The 17,318-nt window shown below is 43.5% G+C and overlaps 1 protein-coding gene across 5 annotated transcripts in view; it reads left to right on the top strand.

Annotated features, from left to right (window-relative positions):
- Positions 1-695: 695 nt before the first annotated feature.
- Positions 696-17,318, top strand: part of stxbp5a (syntaxin binding protein 5a (tomosyn)) — a 102,758-nt gene continuing 86,135 nt past the window's right edge. For 3 of the 5 annotated variants that reach the window (XM_082506758.1, XM_082506756.1, XM_082506755.1), the window contains exons 1-3: positions 697-1,062; positions 1,184-1,328; positions 3,493-3,590. In XM_082506758.1, coding sequence (XP_082362884.1) covers positions 1,191-1,328; positions 3,493-3,590 — 236 coding nt within the window. In that variant the 5' untranslated portion in view covers positions 697-1,062; positions 1,184-1,190. Of the gene's footprint in view, positions 1,063-1,183; positions 1,329-3,492; positions 3,591-17,318 lie in introns of all 5 variants that reach the window. The other 2 variants (XM_082506757.1, XM_082506754.1) reach the window with 1 other exon arrangement.

Here is a 17,318-nt window from a genome sequence, read left to right as displayed (position 1 = left end):
GAAGTCTTGCTCTTGCGTTGTAGCCGTGGAACTCGGTTGAGCGCGTAAACTTCCACTAGGATGGACACAGTCATTGCTATGGATACTGATAGACGCATTTGCTTGCTCAGCTGTTGGGCTGCTTAACGTGGCTCCCTCTCTGCAAACGCTCCTTGCAGCATTCGCCAAAAAATAAATAAATAATGAAATCAAACAGCACAGGGAGCGCAATAACGTCTTTAAAAAGCAGGAAAAAGAAATCCTAAAAAATTAAATATAGATTGAAAGTGGATGATTTTGTCCTTCATGTTATCATTTTTCTCCAAGCCCCCCAAAAACTGTTCAAAATGCAGCTCTAATATTGTTGTGACTGTCTTTTATTGCTGAGCCTGGCACAACCATTTCTTTCGCTTAAAAAAAACAACTGATTTCCACATCCATCATCTGTTGTGCGTGACCCTTAATATGGCGAATCTTCCACGCAAGCACATAAAAAGAGGCGGAGAGGTTAAGGCAAGGGTGTATTGGAAATAATGGCACTGAGCCCCGGTTTGTTTGCTCGTCTGTCTCCACACAGACTCTCTCAACGCTGCTGCATCCCAGGCTCACCAGCATCACCAGGTGCAGTGGAGCAAAACCTACTATACGTGCGTGACAGGGAGGGGAGGGAGGGGGCGTTGTCGCTGGGGCCGATGAAACAAGAGGGAGAGAGCGAGAGAGAGAGAGAGAGAGAGAGAGAGGGGGGGGGTTGGCAAGGTGGCGGGATTTGTGTTGAAGCCTGTTCTGTCAGACATGCGCAAGAGCGTCAGCAGCAGCAGCAGCAGCATCACCACCACCGCCGCCGCGCTGCGTTTCCGCCTTGGCTGAGCGGCGCACACAGTCGAGAGGGGAGGGGAGGGACGCCGAGAGGAAGAACGGAGACGCAGTGGGGCACAGCACGGACTCCAAGGAGCAAATTACACCGACGCACCAGCACCCCCACCGCCCCCTCTCCAGAAACACCTCAAGCGGCGACCTGACCTGTGCGGTGCGCGCGTTGAGCTTTCCAGCATGGAGACTGCGATAAATAATAAGCACTAAAATGTAAGAGCCACAGGGGGGAACAGAGCGCACGCGTGTGTGTGAGAGAAATAAAGTGGCCATTCCCTTTATCTTTTTTTAAAATCATTATTATTGCGGGTGATTTCAATTCTGTGTTCTGCAGTCTGAAAATGAAGAAGTTCAACATCAGGAAGGTGCTGGACGGTTTAAAAGAGGTGTCCTCCTCCACGCCGTCTGTCCAAGTGGGGCCACAAGAGAACCATCTCATCCAGGAGACCCTCCAGTCCGAGCATTTCCAGCTCTGCAAGGTGGGCGAGACTGGAGATTTTTCTTCTTTTTTTTTCCAATCATACAGCTGTTTGCGTATTGGCTTTTAGCGCTAATGATATTTATTGCAGGCAATGTTTTGCACTTATCCCATCTCAGAACACGGATGGTGCAAGTGGAGCTCCACGGAATTATTTATTAGCCGCAAAGCGTTTTACACTGCAGTCTTCTTCTAAACTACAACAAGCACGTGCTCATTAAAGATTTAATGAACATTTGGCGAGCAGCCTGTCCATTTCAGAAAGATCACATCCTATGCGCATAAACAGTGCAACATAGGCAGCTACGATGCGCATGCTGTTTGGCGAGTGCGCTGCACCGACCAGCTGCAAGTTTCTATTCGATTGTTTATGTTTTTGTTAAGTAATGTACTTCGAGCTTTTTTAAAATCATCGAGCAACACGGGGTATGGTAGGGTTAGGGTTGCGCCAGTGTACTCTGTGAAAATCCCGGACTTTTCTGCATGTGCGCATGGCATGAACTGTCATATCGAGGGGTTGGGCTGAACTGATCCCCTCTTGCATAATCTGTTGGTTTGGATTAGTAAAACATTGGTTTGTGATTGATGTGCGTGTGTAAGCGAACGTGTGGCACTGTGCGTGTTGTCTTTTCCACGCAGTGTCTCTCCATTCCCTTCTTCTCCCTCGTCTTTTCTCTTTCACACATCCCTGCACCCCCCCTCCGTTCGGTCTCCCTCATCCACACCTAAACACAGACCACTTTATCCCCAGATCATTGGGGACTGATGGCGCCTGAAGTGAGTACAGGCCTGCTTGGGAGATTAAAAAAGGCTCTCCCTCCTCTGTCTGTATTGACCACAGTAGTAGATGGGATAATTGGGATAATACCCGTCCAGTTTACATGACGTGCATGCTACTGTTAAGTCAATTCAGAGTTTCCTCAGCAGCTTTTCTAATTGCCCTTTTAATAGACCCCACTGTGTGCTTCTCATTGATTTCCCAACATATTTAAATTGTATGCTTGTGAAGCTTTTTTGCTTATTCCACCTAATGTTTTTGATATATTTGAAATCATCTATGTGTGATATCCTTCGTTATGTCTGGTTGCTGGAAAAACATGACACTGCCATTGATTTGCTTTAGCATATTTGCACGATGAAGTCTTTTCTTGTGTGTTAAAAGACTTTTTGTCCTCGTGTATTTTAGTAGTCACATAACAGAGGTGCAAATCCAGGGAGATTAACATCAGTAAGAAGTGTTACGTTGAGAGCGCGTGAAGTAAACACGGGAAAATAATCTAGAATCATGTCAACATACCCGAGGGCTTTGGGGACGTTGGGGTTTGGTGACTAGACAGACCAGCTTAAAGACTGCAGGTTTTATAGCCACTGCAGCCTAAATATGTCTGTCAACAGCAAGACGTCTGATTGAAGTGCCTTTGAACAAGACTTCAGGCTCACTCTTGCACCTTTGCTGTCTGTCTGGACAGGATCTCTCTGTAATGTCTCTCTACGAGGAAGGCAGGTGTCTCTGGTGCACCGAGTGCTTCTTATGTAATGTACTTTAGCCTTCTGTCACTAAGTAAACAAATCCAACAGCCCACCGCCGGCTGACTGATGCCATAAAACTACCCTCACAGAAATGCACAGAGTGAACCAGGAACACCTTATAATGCGTCGCATACCGTAAAGAAGAAACAAAAGCTAATCATAACCTGATTCCTCCTTATCCATGTTTTTTTTTCTCCATGTATTTTATTTCCAGACTTTAAGTGTTATCACGACTGCACGTGGGAGGCAGCGAGAGAAGGAAAACAACATAAAAAGAGGGAAATGAGAGAGAGATGAAATCTCAAATTAGGCCAGTGATTATAAACGGAACCAAAAAAGCGAGTCCAAATATCATACCTATCATTAAGAAAAGGATATCTGTGCACAGAAAGAGCATTTGTTCTATCTTTTTTTTTTTTTTTTTTAATATTCCCTTGTCTGCACAATTTCAGTTTTTATATTTCTTTCATAACACTCTTCGCATCCGTCTGGGCTATTTGTTTATCAAAGTCAGGTGTGTGGCATCCACTGACAAAACAACACCCCTGCTGTGAAATGCAAATTGATATTCTCTAACACATTTTCTTTTTCTTTCCCTTCTTTCTTCTTCTTCATTTTTCTACGTATCGCACCAGACTGTCCGTCATGGCTTCCCCTATCAGCCGTCGTCCATGGCTTTTGACCCTGTGCAGAAGATATTGGCCGTTGGCACCCAGAGTGGAGCTCTCAGATTGTATCCTTTTACTTGCCGCTGAGCCTCTATGAGCTGCTGTGGCCCGTGGCAGCTCCTTTGGGTAGGTGCATCCCTGTGAGGCAGCAGCAGGTAAGTGAACAGTCCCCTCAGCTGCTGTTGTCAGACGCTCCTGTATGTTGGCTGGTTTTCAGTATCTTAGAGGGATTTTGGAAAGGTGGGTTTCTTGGGTTTGCGAGCTTCAGTGTTTGATTTCTCTTCAACTTAAAGTCCAACATCCAGATATTATCCCAAGGCGAGACAATGCATAAAATATAGACCACATTTACCTTCACTGAATTTCACAGTTTAGCTGTTTTTTAGACCTTGACCGTGCTACATTCTTGCACCCTTGTGCCGAATGCTATGGTAAATGGTAAATGGCCTGTATTTATATAGCGCTTTTACTAGTCCCTAAGGACCCCAAAGCGCTTTACATATCCAGTCATCCACCCATTCACACACTGGTGATGGCAAGCTACATTGTAGCCACAGCCACCCTGGGGCGCACTGACAGAGGCGAGGCTGCCGGACACTGGCGCCACCGGGCCCTCTGACCACCACCAGTAGGCAACGGGTGAAGTGTCTTGCCCAAGGACACAACGACCGAGACTGTCCGAGCCGGGGCTCGAACCGGCAACCTTCCGATTACAAGGCGAACTCCTAACTCTTGAGCCACGATGCTAAATCAAAGCAAAGCCCACACAGACCCCACATATTGAAATACGTGTTGCCGTTCGGCTGTGTTAGCTCGCATCGGCTTTCTTGCAATATGAGGACGTTAACACAAACAGGGACAACAGCTTGCGATGAAATGGCACCACGGGGAGTCATATAACTTCAGAGAACGCCTGCGAACTTGCCTGTGTGAGGCCGCTTTTACAGGTCCTCTGTGTGTTCTCCTGCCTGTCCGACAACCTTTGCCAGCTCATTACGGTGTGATTAAGAGCGGTCCGCCTGGCTGTCCTTCTTTCCCACCTGCTGGCAGGTATGGTTGTGACTCAGTCTCGTTCACCTTGCACTGGAAAAAAGGGAGGATGATGATGAGCATGAGAGTCTACTGAACCGTGTTTGCCAGATTTTTTTTTTTAAAAAGATGGGCAGCCTGTGTACCTTTTAAATGTTTTAAGACAGACTGAGTGAGATGGTAGGCACACCACATTTTAAAGCGATAACTGTATGTTCCTAAAGCTTTACAGATTCAAAATAAACCTTAACTGGACTAGAGCAGATTCGATCACTTGTATTAGTAGATACAAGTAGAAATTCCTGCTTTGGTAGGTGAACTATGTTAAGGGGGATAAGCTCAATAGGGCTTGTGTCTTGCTTTCTGGTACATTACCCATTACTTCCAAAGTAGGAAGAAGAAGTTTATAGCGAGTCAGCCTATACTCAGACTATACCGACTTTGGTCGAATGATCTTGTCAGATGTTTCCTGCTGGCTGTAATTGGTCACTTTGAAACTGAATGAACTGAGGGATCTCTTTTGTGTTTGAGTGATGTGGATCAGATAGAGTCTTATCAGAGTCAGTGGAAGGTGAATTGGGAGTCATCTATCTGCTCCTTGGTGTTGGTTCTCCTCCCCCGTTATTTTACTGTTTAGTCAGCCCTGTCTCTTTATCTGATGACAGCGACACCACTGTGGCGCAGATGCAGGCGGGGTAGTTCGAGCTTTCGCGATTCATAAATTGTGCAGTGCTGAGCTGCCGGATGTGGGTCTTGTGGCAGGTTGTGATTTCGTTGAAGTTTTGGCTGGTTGCAGGTTTTGGAAAGGCATCCAGGGATTCCCTGTGCTGATACACATGGTCACATCTAAGCCCTGGCGGGCCATGAGAGGCTTCTCATGGATATCGACGTCTGTGTGAGTGTGTGTATATGTGTGTTTGTTTGCCTGGTTGGCCTGCCAGGACATTTGGCTGCACCCCTCTTCCATGAAGGATTACAGGAAGTGGCAGATCAAGGGCCTCAGCCTGGCAACGTGGCAAAGCACTGAAAATTACAGCACAAACGGGAGGCGTGCACTGATGTGTACACATGTGCGATACATGTCGGTGTTTGTGTTCTCTGAGGATATGTCTCATCCCTGTAGACATAAAGCCAATCATTTCTGTGGTCCCCCAAAACTGCCTCGTATTGGCTGCTCACCACTCACTCTGCCTCTGGCTTCAGCGTCCACTTGGGAAGATGACAATGTCCCTTTGGTGTTATCTGGAGGAGGGAAAGACGGGAAATAGAGAAAGAGCTTGGCTGGTGAGCCCGTGGAAAGAACAGGCCAATAAACCAGGAAGAGCAGAGAGAGAGGGGGAATAGCTAGGGAAGAGTGAGAGAGGCAGGCTATCCCTTTTTTTCAAGATCTAATGGCCAAGAATAGAATCCTTATTGATCTGTGTGTGGTAATGCAGTGAGACAGATATGCCCAAGTGCACACACAGAGACACACACTCAATTGTTTTCTGCACAGTATCAACAGCAAAAAGAAGTCATAAGCATTTAAAAAAAACAACGGAATTTGCTGTGCAAGCAGTCACCCCACATTAGCTATCCTTTGGATTAGCTGTGTATTTTCAAAAATAAGCAAGATTGCAAAATGCTGAATTAATAAAGCAGTTTTTTTAGTGGTTTTAGTGATGAGACAGTGTTTCTGATGAAGGTGGAGGAGCAAAAAAAAAAGAAAGCTTCCCTTGTTTCCTATGCCCTTTATTTCTTGGCCAAATACTTTCTGATGACGCTACTTTTCAATGAACACTGCAGAGGCCCTTTTAGTGTTTACCAGGAGGTTAACCACAAGGCCATCAACATAAGACAAAAAGATGAGAAGATTAGCTTTTCACCGGACTAAAAAAAACACTGTTGCAATCTTGGCTTCCAGCATTCATAAAAATGAAAAGGTTAAAAGATAAAACGAGCATTTAGCTTGAAACCATTCTGCAATGATGCTCTTGCTTCTTCCTCCACACCTCTTTTTAATGTGATGCTGTGGATCAACATGAAGGGTAAAAGTAAAAAGAGGATTGTGTTAAATAATAGTAGTGTCAGTACTGAGAGTAATGCTAGTTTTTGCCTTAATTAAACCGCATGTGCCAGCCGAGCTCCATCATACGAGTCTTGTATAGCGCTTTTCTGCTCTACTTGAATACTCAAAGCACTTTATACAGCATGTCTCATTCAGCCATCCACACACACATTCGCACAAGCACTTTTTTATATGTCTAAGTGCTCTCCGTATAACATTCACACTCAGGAGCAACTTGGGCTTCAGTAACTTGTTCACTATCATCAGGATACTTTGGCATACCAAAGACAAAACTAACACTAACCAAGCGTGCAGTTAATACCTGCTATACTTCTCTTAGAAGCTGTTAGCCTTTATTGTAATAGACCAGTTGTAGACAGGAAAACTGGGAGAAGGACCAGGGGTAGGGCTTTGGAGCGGATTCAAACGCAGTGCTTAACCCATTAAAGTCTTTACATTAAAAAGTGCTATATCCTGCATAATAATTCAGTTCCAATTCAATTTTATTTATATAGCGCCAAATCACAACAACAGTCGCCTCAAGGCGCTTTATATTGTAATGTAGACCCTACAAAAATACATACAGAGAAAAAACACAACAATCATATGACCTCCTATGAGCAAGCACTTTGGCGACAGTGGGAAGGAAAAACTCCCTTTTAACAGGAAGAAACCTCCAGCAGAACCAGGCTCAGGGAGGGGCGGGGCCATCTGCTCCGACTGGTTGGGGTGAGAGAAGTAGTCGATATATGAGATTGCAGGCGTATGATAAGCATGGGACAAGTGACATCAACACATGGATCAGTTACCCGTAGTTTAGGATCTCCAACTTCAGTATATTGGAGTAATCAAGTACAATCTAAAATGTGTCAAACTGTCAACAACTGTGAAAATCTTTTGCTCATTTTTGGTCAGATATTTTCTATGCTGTGTCAGCAAGAACGTGTAATACTGAACACGATTTTAATCAGACATTGTTTTTGCGCATCAAAGCAACAGTATATAGAAACTGAGTGTCCGGCTGACAGAAAACATTTACAGTTTTGGAATGTGATAACACTGGAACCAGAGTCATCTGTATGTATTTCAATTTCTGGGTGGTCTGCAGCAAATGTGTTTAACACTGTGGCAGCATCACCTCCCCAGAGAGATCGCTCTTTACTAATGGTGGCCAGAAGAAATGGCAGCGCTATAACTCAGAGACTCCCTGTGAGCCAGCAAGACGCAGATCAATAGATCAAATTGTCAGTCCATGCTCCGCCAGATTATCTCATCGACAAACGCAGGACATCATAGGTCTCACGTCCAAATGGAGGCACACAGGCACACACACAGAAGCGCGTGCGCTCATCCCCAGAATTATTATTTCAGAATAGCTGTCCGGAGGTGGCTGAGGTAACATGCAGTTGTGCCTCTGCACATATGCACACGCACGATGATAGATGATTTGTACAGATGTTAATGGATGCGGATGCAAATAATGTGTGACGTGCACAAAAGGGCAAACATTTGTATATGCGAGCAGACTCTGGTGGATGCAGAAACGGCACGTGCATGCATGCACGCATGCAGATTCTGATTCAATGAGTGAGTGTGCTACCCTTCAACGTTTGCCCACAGTCACTTGAAAATCTTGCTGAGACGTGATCTTAATGACACAGATTGTTTTTACTTAGCAATACAAGCGTGAATTTAATTGGTATAATATGCACCAAAGGAAGTGTTCAGTTGTAGCTCACAATCTCTACAGCGCTTCATCATATGTATGCGAGGGAAGTTCTTATTTTGATTAAACTCGCGATGAAACGTTATTAATATTTCCGTGTATTTCAATATATGTGAGACTCTCTTGGAGGATTCCAGTGATATAAGTTCTGGGTTATTATTATTATTGCTTTCATAGTACAGTTCGACTTTAACAAATAATTACAGTGATCCTCTGGCTACTTTTCTCTGCATAGCTGCACTATCTTTAGAGATGGAGGGAAAGCTAAAGCTTGTTTTCAGGTCACAGACCATTTATTCAGTTGTTTGGTGTTTTATCTGTTTTGTTAAAACTTTCTTTTCTTTGCTTTTTTGTGGTGTGATTTAGGTTCTTAATTGCAAGCAACTGAGTGTAGAAGGGAAATGCATATTTTATATATTGGTGACTTAAACATCAGTGTACGTATTTCTTCACATTTCATATAATCTGCTCTGGTGGAAAGGTTACTAAATTTACAAGTGTATAGTTTGTTTCCTTCTCAGTGGCTAGCTGGAGAGCTGGCAGTAGCATATGGGGGATGAAGGATTGTGGTTTGGTATCACAGAATATAAAGAGGGATTAGTATCTCATCCCAGCGGACCTCATTTTACTTTTCACACAAGTAGAACAAGGACTGGGGGAGAGAAAGAAGAGAAAATCTGTTGAAATTAAGTCTTAAAACTGCCAGTCGATATAACCGTGTGATATAGTCAAAAAAAAAAAGTCTTGAAAGTTTAGCCCGTGGTAAGGTCACAAGGGAACTTCCAAGATGTGGCTTTCATGTCAGTTCTGTGCACATCAACTTTACACTATTACCGGAACAAAGAGGGCATGTGTTTGTGGCTGTGCGCTGTATTGAAGTGCTGTTAATCAAAGACCCCTTATGTACCAGGTTTGAATCTTTCATGCCCTCCCAAAGCACTCAGCGTCCTCTGTTCTATCGGTTCTTAGAAATGGAAAACAAATTTTGCTGCATCAGTACCGCAACAGTGTTTTTGCTGCTTCCCCCTGTCCAATATCCTGACAGCGTGTTCTGCTTAAGTCCTTTAGCCTTGACAGGCACCAAATGGGATCCGGGTTTAGGGTGATTAAAGTTGTGCTGCCATGTTGCTTCTCCTCAATAATTTAGTGTACATTTATCTCCAGCTCTTACTCCTCTTGCTCCTTATCTCTCTGCTCTGTTAACTCCTGCCTTGTCAGGGATGATGAGTGTGTGTATGTCTGCGCATTAAAGAGAGGCATGTGGCTTTGATGGTTTAAACCGTTTGACCAGTTAACTAATGGAAAAGTGCACATCTAAAAGTAAAGTTCATCCAGACACACAGGCCTTCCTACTTACCATGACTCATCACATTTAAGGTGGGAACTTGAAGGACTGCTTAATAAGTGCTGTCTAGAAGCTTTTGACCAAAGGCACATTTTACATCTGCTGGTTGTTAATGCATGTGCACTTTTTCATTCTTTTGTCTGTACACTGCATGAAAAGAAACCAAGCTATAAGTAATGCACATGTACTGACTGTTTGATGCAGAGTAGCAATGCCTGAGAGGTCACCAACCTGTGCACTAATTATTCCCAACAGACGGGAGACAACGCTTGAGTGGCTCAATGAAAATACACAGTGTCACGTGGGCTGGAGAGAATAAATAGGTTTATATTTGAACACACGCACTCGGAGAGTGTACCTATTGTACTGGATGTTGACTGGCTTTATTCTGACTGCTTGTGGACAGGTGAAGCTACACTGTCTGTGTTAGCTGTAATTATTAACTGTAAGTAACCATGAAAAGATTGATTTTCTCTCGGACCACTTTAACATGGGTAGAAAGTCATACTAAGGTGAGCTTAGTGGTACTAAGCAAATCCCTATGTTAGCCTGAAGGAACCTTAGTTACCGTATAAGGTTAGCTAACATTTTCCAGGACAGTGGAGCAAACGCAGTAGGAAGTTTGGATTGACATTTTTAATCCTGCCTGCAAAACTTTAATTGATGTGGTCTAAGGAGCTTGGAAAGAAAAGCGTCTGGACTTCTTTAAGTTGCTTGAAGATGTTTCACCTCTCATCCGAGAAGCTTCTTCAGTTCTAAGGTCAAATGGTGTCTCAGATTTAAGCCCTGTGGGAGTGTCCCCCCAAGAGGTACAATGGATCCCCTATTGATCCTCTACCTAATCACACGAGCCAAGGTGTGACAACGGGTGTAGGTCACAATCAGCCGAGGTTTCGGGTGAGCTCATTGTTAAACCTAGCCCCACCCTATCATGTGATTTCCTGAAGTCAATGGCCCAGGATGTGAGTGGGTGTTAAGGCGTCTGGGAAGGGAAACCAAAAACTGGATTATTGATGGCAGACAGTTGGTGTCGTAAGCCACCGCCTCTGTGCAAAAATGGCCGTTCACAGTGGACATAGATGGACTCTTTCACTTCTCTTTCAAACCATCTGTCTTATCTGTCCGAAATGTGAACACTGGTATCCTCAAAAGAGTGACCTTTGTCCTTTAGATGCAGATAGACAGCCGAGTCTTGTCCCGTGGAGGTGGCTCTTCTATGTTGTGCCGTGCGTTTATGAAGTGGCTGTTTGGTCCCTCCCACAGGGCTTAAATCTGGGACTCCCCACCATTTGACTTTAGAACTGAAGAAGCTTCTTGGATGAGAGTCGAAACGTCTTCAAGCAACTTAAAGACGCTTTTCTTTCCAAGCTCCTTAGACTACGATGACCTGAATGACTGAGAACCTTCACAGACATCTAATTGAGGATGGACGAATATGGGTTTTCCTAAAAAGTGCTTTGAGTGCTCAGTCGATGGACTGTTGGAGTAGAAAAGAACTATATAAGTACCAGTCCATATGAGTTGCTGTATAAATTAGAGATGTATGTAGGAATTTTAAGGGCGTGGAAGCATGTCGGTATTTACCAACAGTTACAGTTTCCATGTTCAGTGAGATATTAAGAAAGGCATTTCAGGCCCTCACACTTTCCACTTTTAGCTGTCTAATCAATTTGCTGCTCATTTATCGCTTCATTTAACTTCATTGTTGCTTTCATCCCATGTCTTAGCAATATTCTCAGTGATTGTAGTTCTATTATAACCAAAGCAGTGGCCAAAACTGTGAAAATATCACCCATTTTGTAACATACTGATAATCTTTGATCTGAGACGTGAGCTCCATTTTAACCACGCCACTCTTGATAACATACTCGCCGCTGTGCTGTTCGGCCTAGCGAGTGAGTGACAGTCAGAGCCCGCAGCTCTGTCGGAATGTTGTGATTTACGGCAGGATCTATTTCGCACAGCTGCATTTTCAGCATTGGCTGGGCCACTTGTGAGGATCATGTTCCTATTGTATTGATTTGCACTTGTGTAAGTCCTGGTCAATATTCTTCTCTTAATGTAACGGCATCCTTGCAACCAAGAGCTTTGACCACTGTCCGGTTGCTGTACAACAGCAGGTCCCTTGTCATCAAGAGTCAAGCATTAAAGGTAAATACCCTGCACACTCTAATAGATTGTTTGGTGTCATTGTGAATGGCTTCCGATTAAGTGATGATACTTGTGGTAACCCTATGCTTCCTATTGATTTCATTTGTGAGTCTGTCGCTTTCATTATCGTAGCACTTTGGTTGACTCCCAGAGGACTAAATGCTGGTGCTTCAGAAATCATGTAAACCGTTCGTTTCTTTCCTTTCAAAGCTAAAAAAAAAAAAGCTCCAGATTGCCCTTTGCCTATAAATAGCCGATTATTTGGTAGGTTAAGTACAAGCTGTTGTTTGCAACTTTCCAAGAGAAGGTTTTGGCGCGTGCTGATAGCGCTCCCCTGTCAAGGGATATAAATATCACTTCATCATACATGCTGGAAATCCGGCGTCTCGCTGAAATATCACTGTCATCTAACAAATCATACATGACGTCAACAGAGAACACGCAGTATGGGATTCATTTAAAGGCATTTTTGAGGTTGAATGAGAATGCGATGTCCTTCGATTACCGTCAGTACACACAGTGTGTGCCAGGGGATTGTTCTGGTCTGTAAACACATGTTTATCCTCACGTCTGGGAGGGTGAACATGTGTCCTGAGCATGGCTTTGTGGCCTGCTCTCTACAGTAAAGAACTGATAACACAAAGCAAGAAGCAGCTTGTGCAAGAAATCGTAACTGCATAACTGTCCCGCACATGCTTTGCTGTCAAAATGACTGGACTGAATTAAAGGCTTCTCCTCGAGTGGATAAAAACGCTTCATTTGATGAGCTAAAAATAAGCAAAAAAAACCCGAGTGTTTGTTCAGGTGCTTGTTTCAATATGACGTGAGCGGTTGAGACTCGGTGGTTTTGCTTGACATTGTTGTTAATGTGTGGAACTGTGGTGGGGGTGAGTCAAACTTATGCTGTCAGGTTGGCACAGTCCCTGTGGTGCTTGTAGGGGGACTGGCTTACAGAACGCTGTGAAGCACAAAGATTTTGTCATCTTGCTTTTCCCCCTGCCTTTGACGTGACCTCCGGGTCTCTGTAGGGCCACGACTCTGAAATGACTGTGAAGTATTTGTCTCACTCTTTTCTACATTTTCTTCTGTTATGCATTGTGCTTTTAAAATGTATTTTATTTTATCTAAGCTCCTGATTTTGCTACTTATTCTCTGCATCCAATTATTTCTTCTCAACCACTGTAGGCAGTCTTCCACTCTGTCTCAAGGGCCGCTGCTGCCTCCGCATTAATGTTTCATATGTTTCCTTATGATTTGGCTTCGGAACACTCTCCTCTTCCAATCGCTTTACCCAGACATCCAGGAGCTTATCTTGCGAGAGGTGACGCGCATGTTAATGTTCGCCACATGTGCTTTGTTTCCCCAACACAACGGTTATGACCAATTAATTAAAAGCAAAATGTAAAAAGGCCATTATGCCAAGCTCCAGAAACAGATAGATTGTTAGTTAATGATGTTTTATTATGTAAATCTAATTAAATTACATGAAAATTACCAGTGTTTTTCACACGTTTAAAAAAATTGATCTTTAAAATACAGCCTACAGGTAAAGTAAACATAATGACATTTTGTAGTACATAGCTACATTTATCACCTCTTCAAAATCATAAAATTAGAATCACAAATTCCAGATTAGATATCAGGGATTAAAATCTCCATTAGGAGTGGCAGGTAACCCCGGTCTTGTTTAAACCTTTTCCTTCTAGGGTGTTTGCTTTGCTTTCTTTTACCCTCACGTCTTCAAGAGCTCTCCAAGGCCCTGACAAAAAGGCTTCTGGATGGCTGTGAGCCAGGGAAAAGATTTTTGAAAAGGTTTCCAAATGACTTGAGAGTAATCGTTCCCCTGTAAGGAAAATCACTCAAACAAGTGGTATAGATTTCAAATCACTACCGATGTGTCCAGGACCGACTGTTCCAGCAAAGTCATTCTAATAGCACGTCACTTGCTTTAAAAGAAGTCTAAAACAACCTAACATGTAGTCAGAGGATCTTAAGTAACTCTTGCAACTGTTGTTGTTCAAAAAATCAGGAAATATCACACATTTGATCTGAATGGGAAGTGTGGCAAGAAGAGTTTTTGTTGTCCAGAAAGAACAAAACTACAGTTTGCCAATGAAAATGATTAATCAGGTCTTTTGGAATAAAGTGTTTTGGAGTGACACGTCAAAGATAGATACAGAATTGGCGACAGAAACGGTAGAAATGTTTGGCATGGACTGAAGGCAGTTTTTAAGTGCAAATCATGGTGTTGGGAAAGTTATGGTTTGAGGTTGCCTTGCTGCCTCAGAGAACGGGCAGCTCGAGTCACTGACTAAAAATAAATCCTGATATCAAAAGGGCACTTGCAGATAATGTGAGGCCAGCTGATGATTCTGTAAGCATGAATACATAAAACATGTAAAGCCGCAAATCAGCCAAAACCTGAGGGCTAAAACCAGATTTGAACCTTTTGCGAGTGTGCAAAGGAGGAAAGACAGAAAGGTTCCCAAGGCGCCAGAACTTGAGGAATTGCCTGTCACTGCGTTTTTATGCGCTGAGATGTGGGTGTATGTGTGTGATAAAGACTCTTGTAGACAGAGACGGAGCTGCATGCGTACAGTAGGTAGGTGTCCTTGCCTTGCCTTTTCTATATTTATGTGTAGTTAACCTCAGCAAGGCCTTAACGTTCACACAAATGAACCATCTGTTGTGACAGACACACAAAGTTTCCTATAGTTTTATTGCTTCACAGCTTAGGTCCAAGACGTACGATTATGCAATTTGAGTGTGAGTCTTCTATGTCATGCTTTTTATCTTCTTTGCTAAAGGCTAATTTCTACATAGTCAACTAAATCAGCTCCAGCTGTAGAATATTAGCGTCTCTGTCAGCTCTAGCTAACAAACCTAGACTGCCAGTGTGGACATGTGGGTTATGTTGCTCATAAGCATATTATGGAAGATGTAACTAACTGCAACTAAGATGTTTGTCGTTTAACTGCCGCAAAAACCTTCGAGCAGGATAAATCTGGTCCTACTTGTAGCACATGCTCCGCGTTGCACAGTCAGTGTTAAGCAGTGTACACCAGCTGAACAAAGTGTGTATGACACTTACCTTAAGATAATACTTTGCACAGTCATCTGAAGCTGCTCATGGCTATGTCCAACAGAAAAATTTCTCACCACGCTGGAACGACCTCTCAGATGTTCTTTTTTTTAAGAGCTCTGCTCCTGCACTGGCCTTACACACATAAATTGAAATTGTATGTTTTGTGTATATGTAACATGTTAGAAACTTAGTAAAGAAACACACTAGGGGCAGCTGTGCCACAATAACAAAATAGCAGCACTTGTATGGCTGTCACTGTGCATTATTTGTCAAAGAGAAAGTATTTGACATAAAATAAAGTGTAGCTGGTGGGCAGTGTCTGGGGAAAGATGATGTTAGAACAAACAAACAGGTTGTGTTTTACTTCCTTTTTTTTTTTTGCTGAATCATGTACAAAATGCTTTGCTTTGGTAAGACTTAATGTTGTTAATATCTCCTGATAGGACAGAGTGTAATAGCATCTACAAAAAAAGGGGAAAAAAGGAAATAAATTAAAAAAAAAAACCCTCAAATGTTTTACTTTTATATGAGAAAAGGCTTCATTAGCCCATCTGCAAAATGAGTCCCTGTATTGTCCTGCAGCTTCTGTGGTTTCCATGGTCACAAAGGGGGCAGCGATGGAAAAGTTAAAACATAACCATGTACATTTATAAAAGCAGAAAGTGCACTCTTACAGCTTGCTGTTGCCGCTGACTTCAGTTATGTGTCACCAAGGTCTTCAGTCTGTCTGAAAGCATCCAAGTAGACAAACAAATCCTATTTACTCTCAATTTAAACAATATGAATTTCAAATCTTTCTGATTTCCACGGCTGCTTTTGCAACAGTGGAATTTGCAGTTGCGTGTAGGAGGCTGTGATATATGTGGCCTCTCACTTTTAGGTAATTCGACTGGTATAGGCCTTTCACAGTGCTTGGAGTGCCTGTCATTGCTGTTGCTAACATTTCAAAAGCCCCTCCCTGAATTTAAATCCACCTTTTAGCCCTGAGTCTAGCTTTCTTATTTGGGAGGAAGATATTATTGTCGGTCCCCATGCCCTGCTGAAGTGAGCTCTGTGTTTTATTTTTCTGTACTTGCCCTACATTTACATTATAATCTATTCCATACGAACTGGCCAAACTTAGTTTGATCGCAGATTCATGCACTGGGACATTGATTTATTTCACCTCCCTCGACTGAGAGCACTGGATGGCTTCTGTGTCTCTTCCTTATGTTGACAGTGACATTGCAAACAAATGTTTGAAATTTTCCCCAGCTCGAGAGAAAAGGCTCTAAATGTCCGATCAGTGACTTAAGCCTCACTGCTGCCAGCCTAAATAAATGGCATTTTGTAATGGAGTTTGCTTGAGTAAAGCCAATGTCCTAAACTTTAGCCGACTGAGACTGCGAGCCTGGACTTGGCACAGTCTTTGTCTGTCAATAAGAGCTCCGCAAATCCCGACGTTCGCCTTCCTCCGCTGGTAGCTGCAATGGTATTTATCCCCCTGTTGCTTCTCTAGGCTGCTCTTTAGTATGCAGTCCTGCCGAGTGCCTGCAGGCAAGACACGCATGTCACATGACGCGATGACTCAGGCTTTAATGCTCTGCCACATGGCTGGCATGTGCACAGGCCCCCCTCCCCACTCAGCTCTCAGCCTGTTGCTAAGTGTGACAGGCCTATATTTAAGTCCATAAGAGTATGCTAACGACCAAGATGTTTGTCTCTCTGTGGCACGTGACTGGCCATCGGGCTGCACTTTTGTCTGATATGTGCACAGCGTGGAAGATATTGTCCTATAAAATGTGGAAATGGTGGGGGGTGGTTGGGCAAGGATGTTGAGATGCACATCTCAGGACCCGAGGGGATGTATGTGGAGGAGGGCTGACGGGGGAAAATAAGGACAAAATTCTAGACGTGTTTGTCCAGAGACAAAGAGCTATATGTCTATGTGTCTGTCTGCTGTAGCATCATCCAGCTGGGAGTTGGCAGACTCCATATGAGGGGACGTATACTGGGATTCTTTTTGTTTTTCACAAGCATGGAGACTTCTGGGATAACATCAACATGACGCAAAGCTGTCAAGACATAAATACCTAAAAGTGGTGCAGATGTGTCCTTGGATTGTCATTCATTGCAGCACAAGCAGGCTGCAAGCCCTACAGCTATAGGAGACAAGATGACAATCAACAGGAAGAGCAGAGGGATGATCTCACTGCAGACTGACGAAGTTTCATCTAAGTTTAGAAAAGTGAAGAGGAGGATGAGAAATTAGAGGGAGATAAAGTGTACTGTAGGAGTGTATGCATATGGACGCTAGCCATAGTGGTTGCAGCCATTCAGCTCTGTGACTCAGAACTGTGGTGCTGTGTGGGTGGGGTTTGCAGAGATTGGAAGGGCAAAAAATTGGCTTCTGATCTAACTGTAATCAGAC

The sequence above is a fragment of the Aulonocara stuartgranti genome (assembly GCF_965226115.1).
Source record: "Aulonocara stuartgranti genome assembly, chromosome: 15".
Lineage (NCBI taxonomy): Eukaryota > Metazoa > Chordata > Actinopteri > Cichliformes > Cichlidae > Aulonocara > Aulonocara stuartgranti.
Note: the sequence above shows the minus strand (reverse complement) of the source record. Positions and strands in the feature narration are given on the sequence as shown.